At 34.6% G+C, this 16,518-nt stretch overlaps 1 protein-coding gene across 1 annotated transcript in view; it reads right to left on the reverse strand.

Annotated features, from left to right (window-relative positions):
• The window catches only part of FBXL13 (F-box and leucine rich repeat protein 13), an 89,363-nt gene that overhangs the window by 62,267 nt on the left and 10,578 nt on the right, over nt 1–16,518 (reverse strand). The window contains 3 exon segments of the mRNA XM_066990564.1: nt 13,784–13,897; nt 13,900–13,934; nt 15,506–15,563. Of these exon segments, the coding sequence (XP_066846665.1) occupies nt 13,784–13,897; nt 13,900–13,934; nt 15,506–15,563 (207 nt within the window).

Consider the following 16,518-nt stretch of genomic DNA (forward strand, 5'->3'; position numbering starts at 1 on the left):
TTGTAAAATGCACATTATAGTATCTCTTTATCACACCGTTGTCTATGTGAATATACATTCATAAAACCCTGCGACTATTGTAATACAGAGCCATATAAATGCCCTAGCTAAATAGCCAGTAGCTCTAAAGATAATTTCTACTGACTAAATGTTCCTTTACGAAAAGAAAAACAAACAAAAAAACTTTTTTCTGAATGACTTTCATTGGCTTTTACATAATACTTCTGATTTTTTAATGTCTGCACCATATAATATTGAACTAGACCTAGTGTCTGTTAAAGACAAATATTATCAACCCTTTTTCGCACATGGAAAGGATAAGTAACTCCCCAAGTTTATATGGCAGACAAATTGGAGATGCTGGATTAAAGCTTCACTATTCCCAGTTCACGCCCTAGGTCAAGCTCTTACTCTTTCATAAATAAGAAATATGTAAGTGCAGGACAGAGATTCAGGGCCAAAATTTTAGATATCTTTTGGCTATCATGGAAGAAGTTCTGGAACACACCAGGGAGAAAACTTGCTTCTTTATAGCTCTGCACACAATTATGTGTGGTGTTTGCAGATTCCTCCAGTGCTCCAGCCACAATCCCAAAAGGTCACATATTTTATTTTAAAAGTCTAATACAAAGCACTCAGCACTGTTATGCTAGCATGAAATAAAAGCGCAGCATAAAAGAAAAACTTGGAAAATATTAAAGGTTGTAGAAATACCAAGCAATTCTTAAGTAAAAACATATTACATATATTAATATTACAGGAATGGCAGTTGTTACACTGATCAGGATTCAAACCCAAAAGTTGGATTCTACTTGCTGATTTACCATCGTTCTTGTTCAGTCTTGAGTGAATACTCAGCCTCTGCCTGTAATATGTTACATTAATATATTAATGATGCCTGTAATATGTTACATATATTAACATACTTTAACTGTATTCCTTCATGTTCTCCATTATTCAGATTATGAGTCTATTTAATAGCGCTTTACTGATAATCTGAATAATTAAGCCATTCCATATGCATTACCTTTTAGAAACTTCATTGGAAATACAATAATATATTACTCATCCCTGTTCCTGGGAATATCTTAAGCATTATCTTAATTATTAAAGGGTAATCCTGAGAAGATGGAGCACTGAAGAAATTCCCATTTGGCCAGTAATACTCACTAGATGGGACATTTTCTAGAAACTTTTAAAAGTGACAGAAGGAAAAAAAAAATCTATCATGGCTAGTAGCCTGCCTTAACCAAAGTACTCCTCCTCCTCTCAAATTCTGGAGGATTTTGTCAGTACAGAAGGGAACTGCTGGGAATGATTGAAAAGGACAGACAATGGAATCAGAGCAGAACGTCTCTTACTGGCAGTACAGCCAATAGAAAAATGCTGAGTAGGAAAAAATGAGTTTATAAACCATGTTAGGATAATTTCTGCACAGAGTCAGTGTTAAGAAAAAGAAAATAGCTTGAGGTAGACCAAAGTCAGGGTAGGAAAGACAATCTAGGAAAAGATCGTAGGGGAAAGCTGGGTGGGAGTTCTCTGATCTCTGGTCAGCAGGAGGTTAGGAGTTGGAAAAGAAGTGGAATAAAACTGAGGAACACAAACAGTGGCCTAATTGTTAGAAATAACAAATTCAAAGGACCTTGAGCTTCCTAAACAGATCACAAAGTGTCCCTCTTAGGATGAAGACTACTACCTACAGGCAGCAGGGATAAATAGGGAGAGCAATCAGTCAGGGTTCTCAAACAGGGGCACCAGAAGATGTTGCATCTGCTGAAGGTTCGAGGGGATAATCAGCTGAACTTGCTGCCTGTACCTAACTGCACAAGATGTTTGGTGACACCTCTGAAGTGTGTAATGTGTAAGTGAAGGAAATATCAACACAGGCATGCTGAGGGATCATGGTTCAACAACCATCCAGCAATAAGGGTTTCAGTGCAGACTTGTGAAATCGCTGTCATCTCAGAAGCTTGAGGATGATAATAAAGAAAGACTCATGCAATTACATGAAAATGAAATTCAAATACTTTGAGTGGACCTATCTAGACTTCTGAGAATCAGAAGGGAAAAAGACTTGCAGTCACGAGAAGAATGGACCAAAGTGTTGAATGCTGGACTTATCCTTGCTATTATTTTCTTCAGATGGCTTCTGGAGTTTTCAAGGAATAACTAGAATTTGTATGCTTTTAACTACAATCCACTGGGGAAATAGAAAGAGATAATAAAGGGAAAAGGAAAGGGAGAGGCCCTGGAAAAAACAGCAGAAAAACACTAGGGTTTTCCTTATGTTGGCATTTTCGACACCCATACTGAGGAAGTGGCAAGAGAGACAGTAATTCCAGTAACAGTTGATTAAAAAAAAAAAAAGAAAGAAAGAAAAAAAAAAAACAGCATTACAGGCTTATTTTGTATTTCTCTGAGCTTCTCTGAAACCTACTGTAAACTAAAGTACACCCCCCATGAAGCCCCACAACCACAGACCACAATTTAATCTTGAAATTTCTTTGTCTCTGAACTGTTTAGTCACAAAGGCTTCAGGAGCACTTCTATGTCTAAAAGAAACTCAGGGGCCTTCCTCTTCCTTTGCATGCTTTTTAAGTCCTTTACTTTAGTAATTTGTCTCTCAGTTTCCCCTCTTCCTCTTTCCATATCCGTGAAATAATTGTATGATAGTGCTGCTTGTTTTCATGATATGCAGTATGTACCAGGAGCGTTGTCTTAAGGGAACAACCACAATACTCTATAGCAGCAGTGCCTCTCTCCACACAATACACATTAAAGATTATTTTGCATCACCTTTGACCATGATGGGGTGCAAGAAAAATGAATAGCTATGGCAGTACTGTGACCACTAATGGGGATAAAGCACTTCAAATCCCTCTGAAGAAATCTTAGCTCCAGCACTAGGAACATGAATGGCAGTTTTTAAATGCAATTCCCAGTCACACATGGAGGTGAAACGATTCTCTAAGATTGCTGAGTGGGTGGAGTAATACCACAAGCAGCTGAGCTGTAATCCATCAATCTCATGTACTCATTTTTCTTTGGCACAGTAACACATTCATTTGCCAAAGACAGTCTGAACTGGAATCATATATCATTCGTATGTAGAAATTAAACAATAACTGCTGTTTCATGCATACTCTACATACCACTGTTGCTCTAAATAAAAACAATGTTTAGAAATTTCAGCTAATAATTTACAAACAAAAAAATATTAACAAGATTACCAAGTCAAACAGACCTAAAAAGCAGCTAACATCATTGCTGTTTTACCATTAACAATGAAAACACATTGCCAAAATCTGTGTAATCTTGGATTTGTTTGGAAAGATGAGGTCAGAACTGTAGCTCAGGGAAGTTCCAATGGAAAGGTTCATAACATCTGTAGCCTGTAACTGAACAGACAGTTCAAGGCAGTTTGTTAGCTGAAGAAGTGTCAAAAGAAGAGAATTTCAATATGATTTTCAATCACTAAAAGATGATAGAGAAATAGTTTTGCAGCAATTTTAAGCCACCAACATGAACTTCAAAAGAATGGCATAAGCAGACGATCCAATTGATATCAATGTTTTGTTAACAGAAGAAATATGTTATTACTCTAAATAGCAACAGTACAATGATATAAATGTGTTTTATTCTTAAAAGGAATTCCTGGGTATCTTCAAGGTTAGATAGAAGATAGAGCTTCAAAGTTTCTGAAAAGCTCCTGTGGACCATCACACTATTGACCACAATAAGTTTAAAATGAATGGCAATGAATAGATGAAAATAAACAATCTTTGATTTTGAGCCTAATGAAGACATAAGTTATCAGCAAAAATGGAAAATACATAGATTGTAGATAAAAAGAACGAATTTAGTGTCTTTGAAATGTAAGATAAATGGAAATGGATGACAACCAACACACTGATATTCCAACAGGTATAACACACATACTGATACCTCTAAATTAAATTATTTTAACTAGATATGAATCATTTAAACCGCATGACAGAAAAGACAGCACATATAAAGTTTAATGCTACATCAACTGTTCTTTATGGGGTTTTAGCTCGGAGGAGTGCTGTTTTTATTTCAGGCCTTTATCTTCAAACCACATCTTAGACCTTTACAGCTACAACAAGGTCGTTTCTGCAACAGTTTATAACTATAACTTGAACTCCTTTCTTTCTTTCTTTCTTTCTTTCTTTCTTTCTTTCTTTCTTTCTTTCTTTCTTTCTTTCTTTCTTTCTTTCTTTCTTCCTTCCTTCCTTCCTTCCTTCCTTCCTTCCTTCCTTCCTTCCTTCCTTCCTTCCTTCCTTCCTTCCTTCCCCCCTTCCTCCCTCCCTTCCTCCTTTCCTCCCTTCTTCCCTTCCTTCCTTCCTTTCTGAAATTGTATATAGTGCTTCTCAGCTGCGATTATCATAGCCATAAATTCCGATCCTTTTTCTTGATCAGCAGCACAAGAAAAGCACCTGCAGGAGATGGTTTGCTCTCCCTGTATTCCAAACCTTTTTATCTGACCAACAATTTAGCAGTCAGTTCTGTCTTTTAGCCTTCTTTCACGGTAGCACAACACACGATTCCCTTTTCTGTCTAGAGCTGTCATCTGCCTTTTCTATCCAATCTCTCATTTGCTCATGTTGATACAGCTCCAGTAAAACAATACATGGTTCCCTCTGATTTTATTCAGCCCTCCAGTGAAACTCCCTACTCACATAGTTTAGCTCTTGAGACTGGCCTTGTGTAACACCCATTTTATGAAGTGGTTCGTATTAAGAGACATTATTCCAAAAAATAACTGTTTCTTACACTCATTCTAAATTAATTGTAGATGTTACATAAAGCAGCTCCAAAGAGATTTCATCTACAAACCAATACATCAGTAGATGTTATGCAAAGTACTAGTAACATTTAACATAGCTGGATTTGTCCAACCCACTATCTAAAAAAATGATTAATTGTATATTAGCCTTGTAGCATGCAAGCTAGCAGCACTGAATTCTCAACAGCAGAACATCATTAAAAACATTTCATCAAATACTTCCACACAAAACCAGCAAGAGTTGTAGTAGTATATATGAAAGATAAATAGCATGATAAATGTAATGCTACGCAATTTTAGATTTTATATCACACACACATTATTAACAAGATCACAGCGTCCTAAAATAGCAATAGAATAACAGAAGTTCTGTTATTCTACTGAAAACATATTTAAAAAGAAGAATTTCTCTTCTTTATGACAACCGTTAAAGAATTAGTTCCCAGAATTTCATATAAGCAAAGTATGAAACTATGTTTTTAACTGTCCCAGAGCAATCAGAAGTTATACACAAAATTTAAAATAATATATTATTGTAGAATACAAATGAAAATGTTTTCCAGAAGAAACTCTGGAAAGCAAATGTTAGAATGTAGGTCATGTCACACAATAAACATTAATAGGGTTTAGTTTTGTCCTCAAATACATAAGGAAAAGAAAGAACATAAGATAAAAGGATGTAACATAAAAGGCTGTAACATTACTAAGTACAGCCCCCTGAATGGAATAGACGTGGCTGAGTATGATTCATTTTGGCTTGGTGGCTTTATGACCTGCCAAAGTTCATTGTAATATTAAATTAAATTATTTTTTTAAATAACTTGCATGCTGATATCATTGAAAATATTATTCTATCCTCTGATTTAAAAGCCAAGACCACGGTCTTTTTTTTTTTTTATTCTTGGCCATTTGTTCTTTTCCGTCACCACTCTAGAGAGCAAATTGTTCTCACCCATAATTACACAACCACTTTCAGTGTGTTTTCATTTACTTTAGGAATTGTTATATGCTGCATCAACAATTTAAGGCATGTATTATCTGACCAAATAATACTTGCATTGTAGTCTCAAAACATAAAATACACTTTTTATTTGGAAAATAAGAACATTTTCTTTTCCTTTTAATACATTTGCATTCAATTAAAGTGCAGACTAGAAAATAATCAATTGGCAACATTCTCCTATTTGAAAAACACTGAATAAAATCTGCATTAAGAATCAAAAACATTTCTTGAGATTTTTCCCAGTTGTAACAGAAGACTTTTTTTTTTACATGAAACCACCGTTTTAACACTATTCATGATAAAATGGCAGAATAACAGTTAGGACGCAGGCAACTCCTAATGAATCAAGCACACTTTCACAGCTAGTACCAAACCTTTAATACTGATCATAAAGGCTTTTATTTTTCCTGCCCACTTACCTGCTTAGCAGAGCTATCAGTTGCATTGGGAAAAAGATTACTGTCCTGGAGCTATTGCAAAATGCTGTAACAAAGGGAATTAACCTCTGGTCACATGTACTTCCACATGTGTCATCAGGAAGGACTAAGATGTTTTTCCATACCCAAAGGGATTTGCTTTTGGGAACAGAATTGAGTACCTGTTACTTGTGCTAAAGTTTGAACATCATATTAATACCTTGAACAACTCTGGGGTTCTGTTACTTTTACTTTACAAAATTACATCTGGAGATCTAGAGCAGACAAAATTTGCCTAGATCTTAAACTGCCAGAAGGATAGTATACTGTGAATATTACACAGCTACAACCCCAAAAGACTTTCAGAAGTTACTGTCTCTAACTGAAACCACTCAGGAGGCACTCTCACCATAAAATGCCAGTGGTGCCTTCCAGTAACAGCTCTTGTAGGAAGACCCAGAATTGTGTTACTCTGTAAGCAGAGAAGGAGGAATTAAAAAACATTAAGGATGGACCAAAATGATCCAAACCTGTTTCTAAACTATTGATGGTTGTGATGTTTGTCTTTCAAAGTTGATAATATTGCACATAAGCAGATTCATATTTTAGAAGTCTGTTAAACTGGTCTTACACTGCAGATGTTAATTATTTTTAAAATAGCCATTCTCCATGGGTTTTCAGGCAGCAAAATATATTATCTGAACAGACACCATGCATGTTTTTGATTTAGTTTGAATGACTGGCAGGCAAGCATTTTTCCCGTTCTACAAGGTGCAAAGGGTTTATAATCGGGTAGTACAGATCTTCATGGATCTGTTTTTCATTTCTTTGTGGGGGAAAAACAGTCATTTCTTTGGAGAATCAAAACTTCCCATGAACTGCATTTCCTGACCTTGACTTTAAGTCAATGCAGTTATCATCCGAATTTTGGAATAAAAATACAGCAGAGGGTTGTGCTGCCATCCAGAGGGAAGTTGGCAGTCTGGAGAAGTGGGCTGATAGGAACCTCATGAAGTGCAGCAAGGAGAAGGAACAACCCCAAGCACCAGGACATGTCAGCAGCCACCCAGATGGAAACAGCTCTGCAAAAAAAAAGAACCTGGAAGTACTGCTGCAGTAAATGACACATATTCATCTATCCTAAAAAAAAAAAAAAAAAAAAAACTATTGTTAAATTAAATACTTAAATACTTCATAGTATTCTTCTTAACTTCTCTGAATAATAAAAAGTGTGTTGTATTATGGCAGAAAAAAATGTTAAAGCTATACTGATAGCTGCTGATATACACTTAAATGCTCTAAAATACACTGTTATCACTAAGTGTCATTCTGAAACATTAAATGATTCTGGTAGCAAATCATTCCAAAAAGATCTTGTCCTGATAAGTAAACTTAGATACAGGAACCTCAGGCCAAAAGTAAATGACATTTGGTGAGCTTCTTCCATAGCTCTTCACCTGACATTTTTATGGCCAAGTGCCAAACAGTATTTCTGTCAATAGAGTACTAATGTTTCAGCTTAGAAGAGACTCAATAACCAAAATGAGGGAAAAGAGGGAAAAATTGGTAAAATTTAATGCCTTGGCTATAGAAGAAAATATGCGTTATAATATAATCATCTGAAAATATAAGATGAATTTAAGACTGAAAAACTAAAACCATGCACAGAATTTTACATAAAACAGTAGGATTATTTACATACAAAAAACTCCCACAACTCTAATCATTTGCAGAACTGAAGTACTATATGATATGTTGAAATGTTGTTGAATATCTGATATGAAAACCAACACTTAAAATGTGCAGTTGTAAGTATGAAAAAGAAACCACCTGAAAGAAACACAATTAATAAAGTCCCACAACATTTCTCCTCAAGCAGCTTTTATATAAGGAATATTTTATGCCTGTATTGTAATTACTTTCATAACTTCACAATAATACATGAATGGCAACATTGTTTGGTAACTGGCTAACACCAAGGATACAAAAAGAACTTTCTAATTTTATCCCATAACCTATCATTCAAGAGAAAAAAAATCTTTTTAATATACCTTTTCAAAGTGCTCAGTGCTTAAGATATGTACCTCAACAATAAGATGTCAGAGTAAAAACACTCCAAAGATGACAGTGTGCTTTACAAAATAGTATTTCCATATTAGTTGTTTAATTTTTCATGCAATAATGAACACAATAAAAGATTGTTTTTCATTACAGCAGTGTATGAAGTGTTATTTGAAATATGCTCTAGAAAAGTGCAGGCATGCCCTGTACAGAGTTCACTCAAAGTATATGGGCACAAGAGAAACCTTGAGTCAAACAGTGGGTTATGTGTTGTACTCAGAAACAATATATATAAAGCCATTGCAAAAGTAAGGAAATTATTGCAAATTTTGTTTCACCTCTGATAATCAACATAGCTAAGAAGTGAAGAAAGAGTGACTACTCACTTAAGTGTACAGTGTGTTGATTTTCAAAGTGCAAGTTATTCTGGTTATACTGAAATTTGTTTTATATTAAATAAGTCACTAAGAAACGTGAGTCAAAAAGGGACTTTTTAATAAAAGGATTTGCTTCACTGCATTTGAGACACTTCTATCATGACCTATATTCTGTGCAGCTCTACTGAAATGAACAGGATTGAAAAATTTATCAACCAGAACCTATTTTTTTTACCACGGAGACTAAGTTCAATGATAAGAAACACAGAAAAATACCAAGAGTATTTTACCAAGATTTTAAAAGATTTTCAACATATAAAAAACTATACAAAGGCTATACTTTCCTTAGCTAGGAAAGGAAAAAACAGATAGGAATATCACTGATAATGCATCTTTTACTTACTACTAGCATTTAACTGGGTAGACAATGCATTCAAGCAGTTGGCCTAATCCTAACCCTCAAAATATGTTGTTGTCCCACAAGCAGTCCATGCTCACTATATATCAACTGCTTAAAATTATTTTTAAAATCATTATTTCTAGTTTTATGCTTTTACTCTAGAATCCTGTGAGTTTGCTACAGCCATACTAATTTTAAAGACATTTATGTGGTTCAGAGTGCATTAGGCACTTACAAAGTTCTTTTAAGCTAAAGAAATGTGTAGCCCCTTTTCAATAGCATATTCCTTCCATACGCCCCATGCTTTTGAAGACTTGCATCCCATGATAATTACAGCTGGAACCATCACAGTCTTATCTAACCAAAAATCTGTTTGATTTGGAACTATGGATTATTTCCTTAACCTCAAAACTCAATCTAATTTAAAACTCCCAAGAATTTTGACACAGCTCCCAAAAAAAGTGTATTTGAAGAAATTGAACTGTATAACTTGTATTGACTGTATTATTATTCATTTGTAGGGCCTAGTTTCCCGGTAGAAGAACAAAAGTGAAGCTTTTGATTTGACACACTAGGTAGTAGCCTTTTGAATTTTCAGCTCTGAAATGGCCAGTTGAACCATTCATTTCATGCAAAGTCAAGACCACAGTAACCAACTTTAAGGCAGAGCAATCATTTTCTGTCCGTAATTCACCAGAGTACTGTCGTACCAGTGACGTTCTTAGGAAACTTTATCATAAAAAATGACATTTACAAAGCAAATGATTTCCAGATGACTTTGAAGATAGATTTTATCCCAGCAGCAAATAGAAACCGACAGACATTTTTCTGCATGGGTGCAGAAGAGAACGTTGCAATAAATGATAGTATACTAATGAAGATCTGTACCAAAACAACCTGTGATTTTGAAACAAGACACTGCCAAAAACGTCTGCAGTGCTAGAGATAATGATAAAGTCTCCTTACAAGTTCCAAAGCTTTGAGAAGTCTGGGCATGCTCCACTTGCCGCAGTCTGTGAATGCTCAGAGTAAACACCCATTCTGTAGAAGATACCAAAAAGGAACAAAGATTAAAAGTAGTAGAACAAAGATCCACACCTCTCACTTCCTTTTCTCCTTTTTGTGCCCTAAAAAGCACAACCTCACACTTCCAAACCACCTGGACACCTGTCTGGAACGTCCCCAAATCCCTGCATTAGTAGTGTCTTATTTTGTTTATGGCAATCCTTAACCAAAACAACCCAAGAGAATCAACTCGCATCCCCTGTGGCCCAGCTTTGTTTGAGATAGCTCTGTCATAAAAATATATTACAGCTGTGCTCCCATGCATCTCAGCAGCCACAGCACACCCCACTACAGCCCAGTTTGCCTCATCATTGAGAAATGTTTCATTGATGGATCCCAATAAGCTTAGGTTCAATGCATTGTAGTTCAATGAACACTTTACACCAGCAAAATATGCAGCTTTGGGATTTTAGATATGCAAACACTATTTAAACATTTACAAAAATAATTCCTCTTCCTACGATGACATCTTTATATACGGATCACAGATATAGGGCTTAAAAATCATGTGGATTATGCCATTTTCTTTTTTTCTTATACTTTATTATTTCCTATTCAAAATCAGTATAATACTCAGCTTCTACTTGATTCTCCTCATAAATGCACATAAAATTATACACTATGCTGAGACCAATGTCTAGGCTGGCAACTACCTTGCTTTTCAGATCCAAACCTCAGAGTTGGAATTGCACTAGAAATGGAAAACATCAATGTTTTCTGCAAAGCCACTGAGGTAACACTTGACATTATAGTTGATTTATACAGGCTATAAAATTAATTTTATACATAAACAGAAGGGAAATTTTGTTTTTTCATATTTTTATAGCTGCTTTGTAGCCTTTTTCAAAAGGTATGGCTACATACCCCACAATAGCTGTCACTCTTTAATATATTATATATGAATTCTAGTTTGTGTCTATACATTTTATGTATGTATGATCTGATTCTTTGCAGCAGCAGCACCCACAAATAACCAAGTGACCTCCACCACTCCTTCATTCCCTTCTCAAATACTGAGAATCCCAGAAAACTAAGTAAAATAAAAAGAACAGATCAAAAACTTATCCTCTCAAAAGAACTACAGACATTGTCAGAGAGCTGTTCTTTCTTATTTGAGCTATTGATGACAATGACTTTATTTCTCAGGTAAGGTGCAGTTCACAGACCAAAAACACTAAATCATAGAATCATGGAATGTCTTGGGTTGGAAGGGACCTTAAAGATCATCTAATTCCAACCCCCTGCCATGGGCAGGGACACCTCCCACTAGACCAGCATGGGCCCAAAGCCCCATCCAGCCTGGCCTTGAAAACTTCCAGGGATGGGGCATCCACAGCTTCACCATATTTTGAGTCCATGATTTGGATGTCAAAAAGATTAAGAAAAAAGAAACAGTGAAATTGATCAGTGAAATCAAATACTATATATAAAAAAATAATATTTCAGTGAAGAGAACATAGGGGATATCAAGCAGAACTAAAAAAAAAAAACTATAAAAGATCACAAGTTCATTATGAAATAATGCAAACAAAAAAAAAACAACTTTTAAGAAAAATTTGAAGAAATTGAGTTTCCATTAGTCTAGGGAAAGAAAGAAAGAAAGAAAGAAAGAAAGAAAGAAAGAAAGAAAGAAAGAAAGAAAGAAAGAAAGAAAGAAAGAAAGAAAGAAAGAAAGAAAGAACGAACATGCAATACTACAGTTGTCCCTCTATATCTAAAAAGTGTTGCAAGTGCAATGGAAAAAAAAATTGTTCTTCATAGACATCGAAAGAAAGACATGAGAAGATAACTGCAATTTTCTGGAAAAAAAAAAAAAGTCATCATTCAAGATTGCTTTTTGTCAGTTAACCTTATAAAAATCTGCTATAATCTACAGTGTGCTCAGAGACCCTTCTTGCTAGAGACTTTTAAGAACACACAGCTGTTTAAGTAGCTTAACTAAAAAGTAGCTTATATTATCCTATATCATGGACAGGGGCTAAGCTTGATTAGCATGGCATATAGTCTATCAAAAGAAGGATTAAAAAGGAAATTTTGAAATGTTAAATACACATTATAGAATTGCTTATCTACTACTTTTAATGAACAGTTGTCTTGAAGTTCTACTGGAATAAACCAAATGATTATAAAGGTACATTAAGACCCGTTTTTGTTTGTGAAAAATACCAGTGTGTCTTAAATCCAGCAAGAGATTCAATGTAGACAGTTTGTTTTCTATTACCTGAGCCATGCTCAAACATTATGTGTTTTAGGGAATCTACGGTACGATATTATTTAATTATACACTTCAATAAGTTTACACTTTAATTACAAATTTTAATAACTTTTTATGCTATGTAATCAATAAGATACAGAGACTGGAAAGATTTGCAAGGCAAATCGCTGCAAAATAGTATCAATTTTTCATTAATAAAGGACTCAAGGAGGAAGACAAAAACTCTCAGGACTGCACGGGAAGTCAAAACTGCATCTACATTAACATGCTCTGATGCAAATCAGTCAGGATCTAATAGCACATTGGCATGCCCCTATAACTGTTTCTCACAACACACTGCTCACTCTTGAACTTTTTCCACAGATTACTACTTCTTTAGTTGTGGTCATAACATAGTAGAGTTCTACCATAAGCAGACCCCCAAAGTCATCAAATTTTATTCAAGAAAAAAAGACCAAATTTTTTTCAGTTGTTCCAGCAAACTTGTTTACAGTGCAACCCACAAATAGTTATATTGGCACTGGTATGTTGAATGGAGTTTATCCATATGCCAGCTTTGTCATGAAAAGAAACATATTGTGTAATTATGCCTTCTAGATGCTACTCTGCTTCTGTGAATTTAGGATTCACAAAAGCTGCCCTGCCTGAAAGCAATATTTAGAAGAGAACAAAGAAGTTAGTAACAAAAAACAACAGGAAAGCTCTGAAAACTAGTTTGGGACTCCAGCTCTGCAGAAGCAACATTTGAGCCATACATGGTTATTTGAGCTCAAACCCACAGCCATAAGTTGTGGCCTGGTCTTTACTTTTACCTTACTTGTATCTGGGTGGACTCATGTTGATAGAGTCCGTGTTCACAGTTGCTGCTGTGTGGAGACACACACCAAAAAAAAAGGAAAAAAAGGGAAAAAAAATCATACCTGCAGGATCTGTGGAACATAAAGTCTCAGGCAGAGTGAACAAAGCATTTATTTCTTCCGTCTTCTGACATTTTTTTTTTTATTTTGAGCTTCACTCCTTCTCAATTTCCCATGAAGAATTCCCTGTAATTGAAGCCAAGTCTGTGACTCTTATTCCTCCTGTTTTATCCCTATCACTGTACTCCTCACTTCCCAGAAACCATAGTGACCCACTCCGCACTGTACTTCTGACGTATACTCCACTTTCCTAACACCTCTCAAGTCTACTTTGCATCAGCATCACTGATATTTAGAGAAGAGTACCAGCACCATCTGTCCTCGCAAAGCAATGCAGGGAACCACTGCCTCTCACAGCATTCACGGCACCAAGTTGCCCCAGGTCAACCAACGAATAGCAACCTGCAATACACCCCAGCAAACGGATGAAGTGTTGGAGCAAGCATATGTAATTTACACACCTTAATTTTCTTTTACATAACATGTATTTTTGTCTTATGCAAAACAAATATATAGACTTACATGTCATCTTTTCCTTCTGAATCTGAACCCACATGCTCCACCTCTGTATAATTATTAAGATTTGGGCGTTATAATGGACTATTGCTAGAGCCATCTTCTGCTCTGCCTTTTTCTTTTGTTCTTTCTCAGCAGATTGTATTTTATCCATCCTCTGATTTTTAAAACAGAATGAATAATTTAATATGGCTCCCAACCTGAATGAAGTAAAAATCTGCAAAACTGCAATTTGCTTTCAAACACAAAGCAGTCAAGCTCATCAGTATAGGTTTCTGAATAGAAATGCTATTTGGTATTTCATTTGAATAAGATACGCATTGCTAGTTTCTGATTTTAATAAAATTTCTACTTTTTCTTAATATTCCACATTATAAAACAATAAAAACCTGTTTGCTTTCACCATAATATATTCCTTCTGCTGTCAGCTACACTTTAATGTGTGGATCCGTATTTATGGAAGGACTTTTGAATATTTACACAAATAAATTTAAAAATGCTAGATGCGTGCATTTGCTTAACTGGTTCCCTGAACTTGGACCATGTAAATGTTATTTACATCTTCTTTCCAATCCAATTAAACTTAATAGAATAGTATAAAAACTCAATCTATATCTTAACAATTTTAAGCTTTGGTAAAAATCCCATTTCCCTTCTATGTGAAGCAATAAGATGTAATTAGATTTAGAATAAAAAATGCATTTCATATGACTCATAGGTCACTGACACATTAAAATATAGTAACTCACTTTATCTGATTTGCTGAAAAGACTATTGAATAAATTAGACCTTACAAGACTACTTGCATTCGCCAACATCTCTCTTATTTTGGATTTAAAAAAATATATCATTTCATTTAATATAGTTGGAGCAATAATGAATGGAACATTCTATGGTTCCAGTCCAACTTCTATGACAATTAAACAAAACTATTCGCTCAGACAATCTTCAAAATGTTGCTGAAAAGCAAAAAAGGAATAATTGTCCATGTCCTTGGCATATACTGGAAAATATTTCCAGTAGAAAGGATTATGAAGTAATGGAATAAACTGACTGCAGAGATTTTCATGTCTCCAATACTTGCAATTTTTAAGATCACTAAAATCAGGCTAAAGAAATGCTCACCAAGGCTAACCTAGGTATAGCTTGCAAAGCCTTGACTTCTCTACTAGTCCTATGACTCTGTGATTCTTAGTAAGGATTTACACTAATGTTCCTAACAAAGTTTTATGGGCTTATAATAAAGAATCAAGTGAATATGTTGAGTTATGTTTATTGTGTTTGAAAACATACCTGTGTATTATCCCCATTTTTTGAGAGGTAACGTTGGATTACAGAAAGTCTGAATTACTTATTCCCAGGAATAACGGAAACTGAAGAAAGAGCTGAAGAGAACCTGGATCTGTCAGTTACAAACCTAAATTCAAATTATACTTTTATTCCTGGGTATATTATCATGTCCCTGGCAAATACAGCTGATCAAAGCATAAAAATGTCAATAGACTTGGTTCAGGTCTGAAACAGGCAGAAATTCAGAATTTACTAGATTTAACATAAAATAACATTCCCAAAGAAAAATAAAACTAAATCTAAGTTTCTGATCTCTCTTCATGTTGTTTTATTAAAATGAAAACTTTTTCCTTCCCCAGAGGAGCTACACAAATATTCTTTTGATAAAGGATTTTTCCAAAGATATTCCTGAGTTATCCATAAAATGTATATACTTACCCAAAACACAGCTTCATTAAGTTTCTGCTGTAAAAGTTCCATGCTTTGGCACGTAAGTCTTCCATCATTTAAACAATTTATTTGTGGTATTAGTACACAAAACAGTACTGTATTATGAATATTTAAATGTTAGAGAAAAATAAGAAATTTTATATTATTCTTTTCCATGTTCATTGTTGCAAATTAAACTATATATTTAAAAGAGATCAATGTTCAGGTATAATTTTCTGTTTATAGTTAGAAGTACTTCTGCTACCAAATTACACCTCTGTTTTAACATATACAATTAAAGGAAGAGCTAAATTAGCATATGAAACAGAAATAATGTGTGTGCTTGTGGGAAGGTTTGATCTAACTGAAACTGTCTTTTATCCCTCAAATCCACTCTTTAATTGATCAACTTTATCCAGCAATTAAGCATATTAAAGAAACACTTTACTGTCTGCATGAATCTTTCTATGACCCATTACTATGAAAACCATTTGTCACATGAGTCTAACCCATATTTATTTTAATAATCCTTTTGAACTTCTAAAAAATCAAAATTGTAAAAGACTGTGGGCTATGGTCATATATTTTAAAAATATGCCTGTAAAAAAAAAAAATTCAATGTTTGAGAAATGAGAAAAGAGCAACTGGGCCTTAGAATTAGAAAATACTAGTTCTTATCTCTTTTATTGTTCTTATTCCTTAGAAAATCTATGAGAGGATTTCACTGCAACATGTATGTTTATTTATATGAATACTGCATAAATCAATCATTCTACTTTTACACTGATTAATATAACATATGAATGCTTGGAAGAAGGAAGCAGCTGAAATGAAATTGCAGTAAATTCATAGTATAGACATACTGAGAATACAAAATTGAATAGAGTTATACAGAGATAACTAAGAAAAAAATGGTTATAACGCATTCTTTGCATGGTCATATGGCAGCTTTCTTCTCTGGATGTCTTATAACAGTTATTCTATTTAATGCTGATGTTATTTGGATCAGTAAAACCAAAACG

Source organism: Anser cygnoides, chromosome 1 (genome assembly GCF_040182565.1).
Source record: "Anser cygnoides isolate HZ-2024a breed goose chromosome 1, Taihu_goose_T2T_genome, whole genome shotgun sequence".
NCBI classification, from domain to species: Eukaryota; Metazoa; Chordata; class Aves; order Anseriformes; family Anatidae; genus Anser; species Anser cygnoides.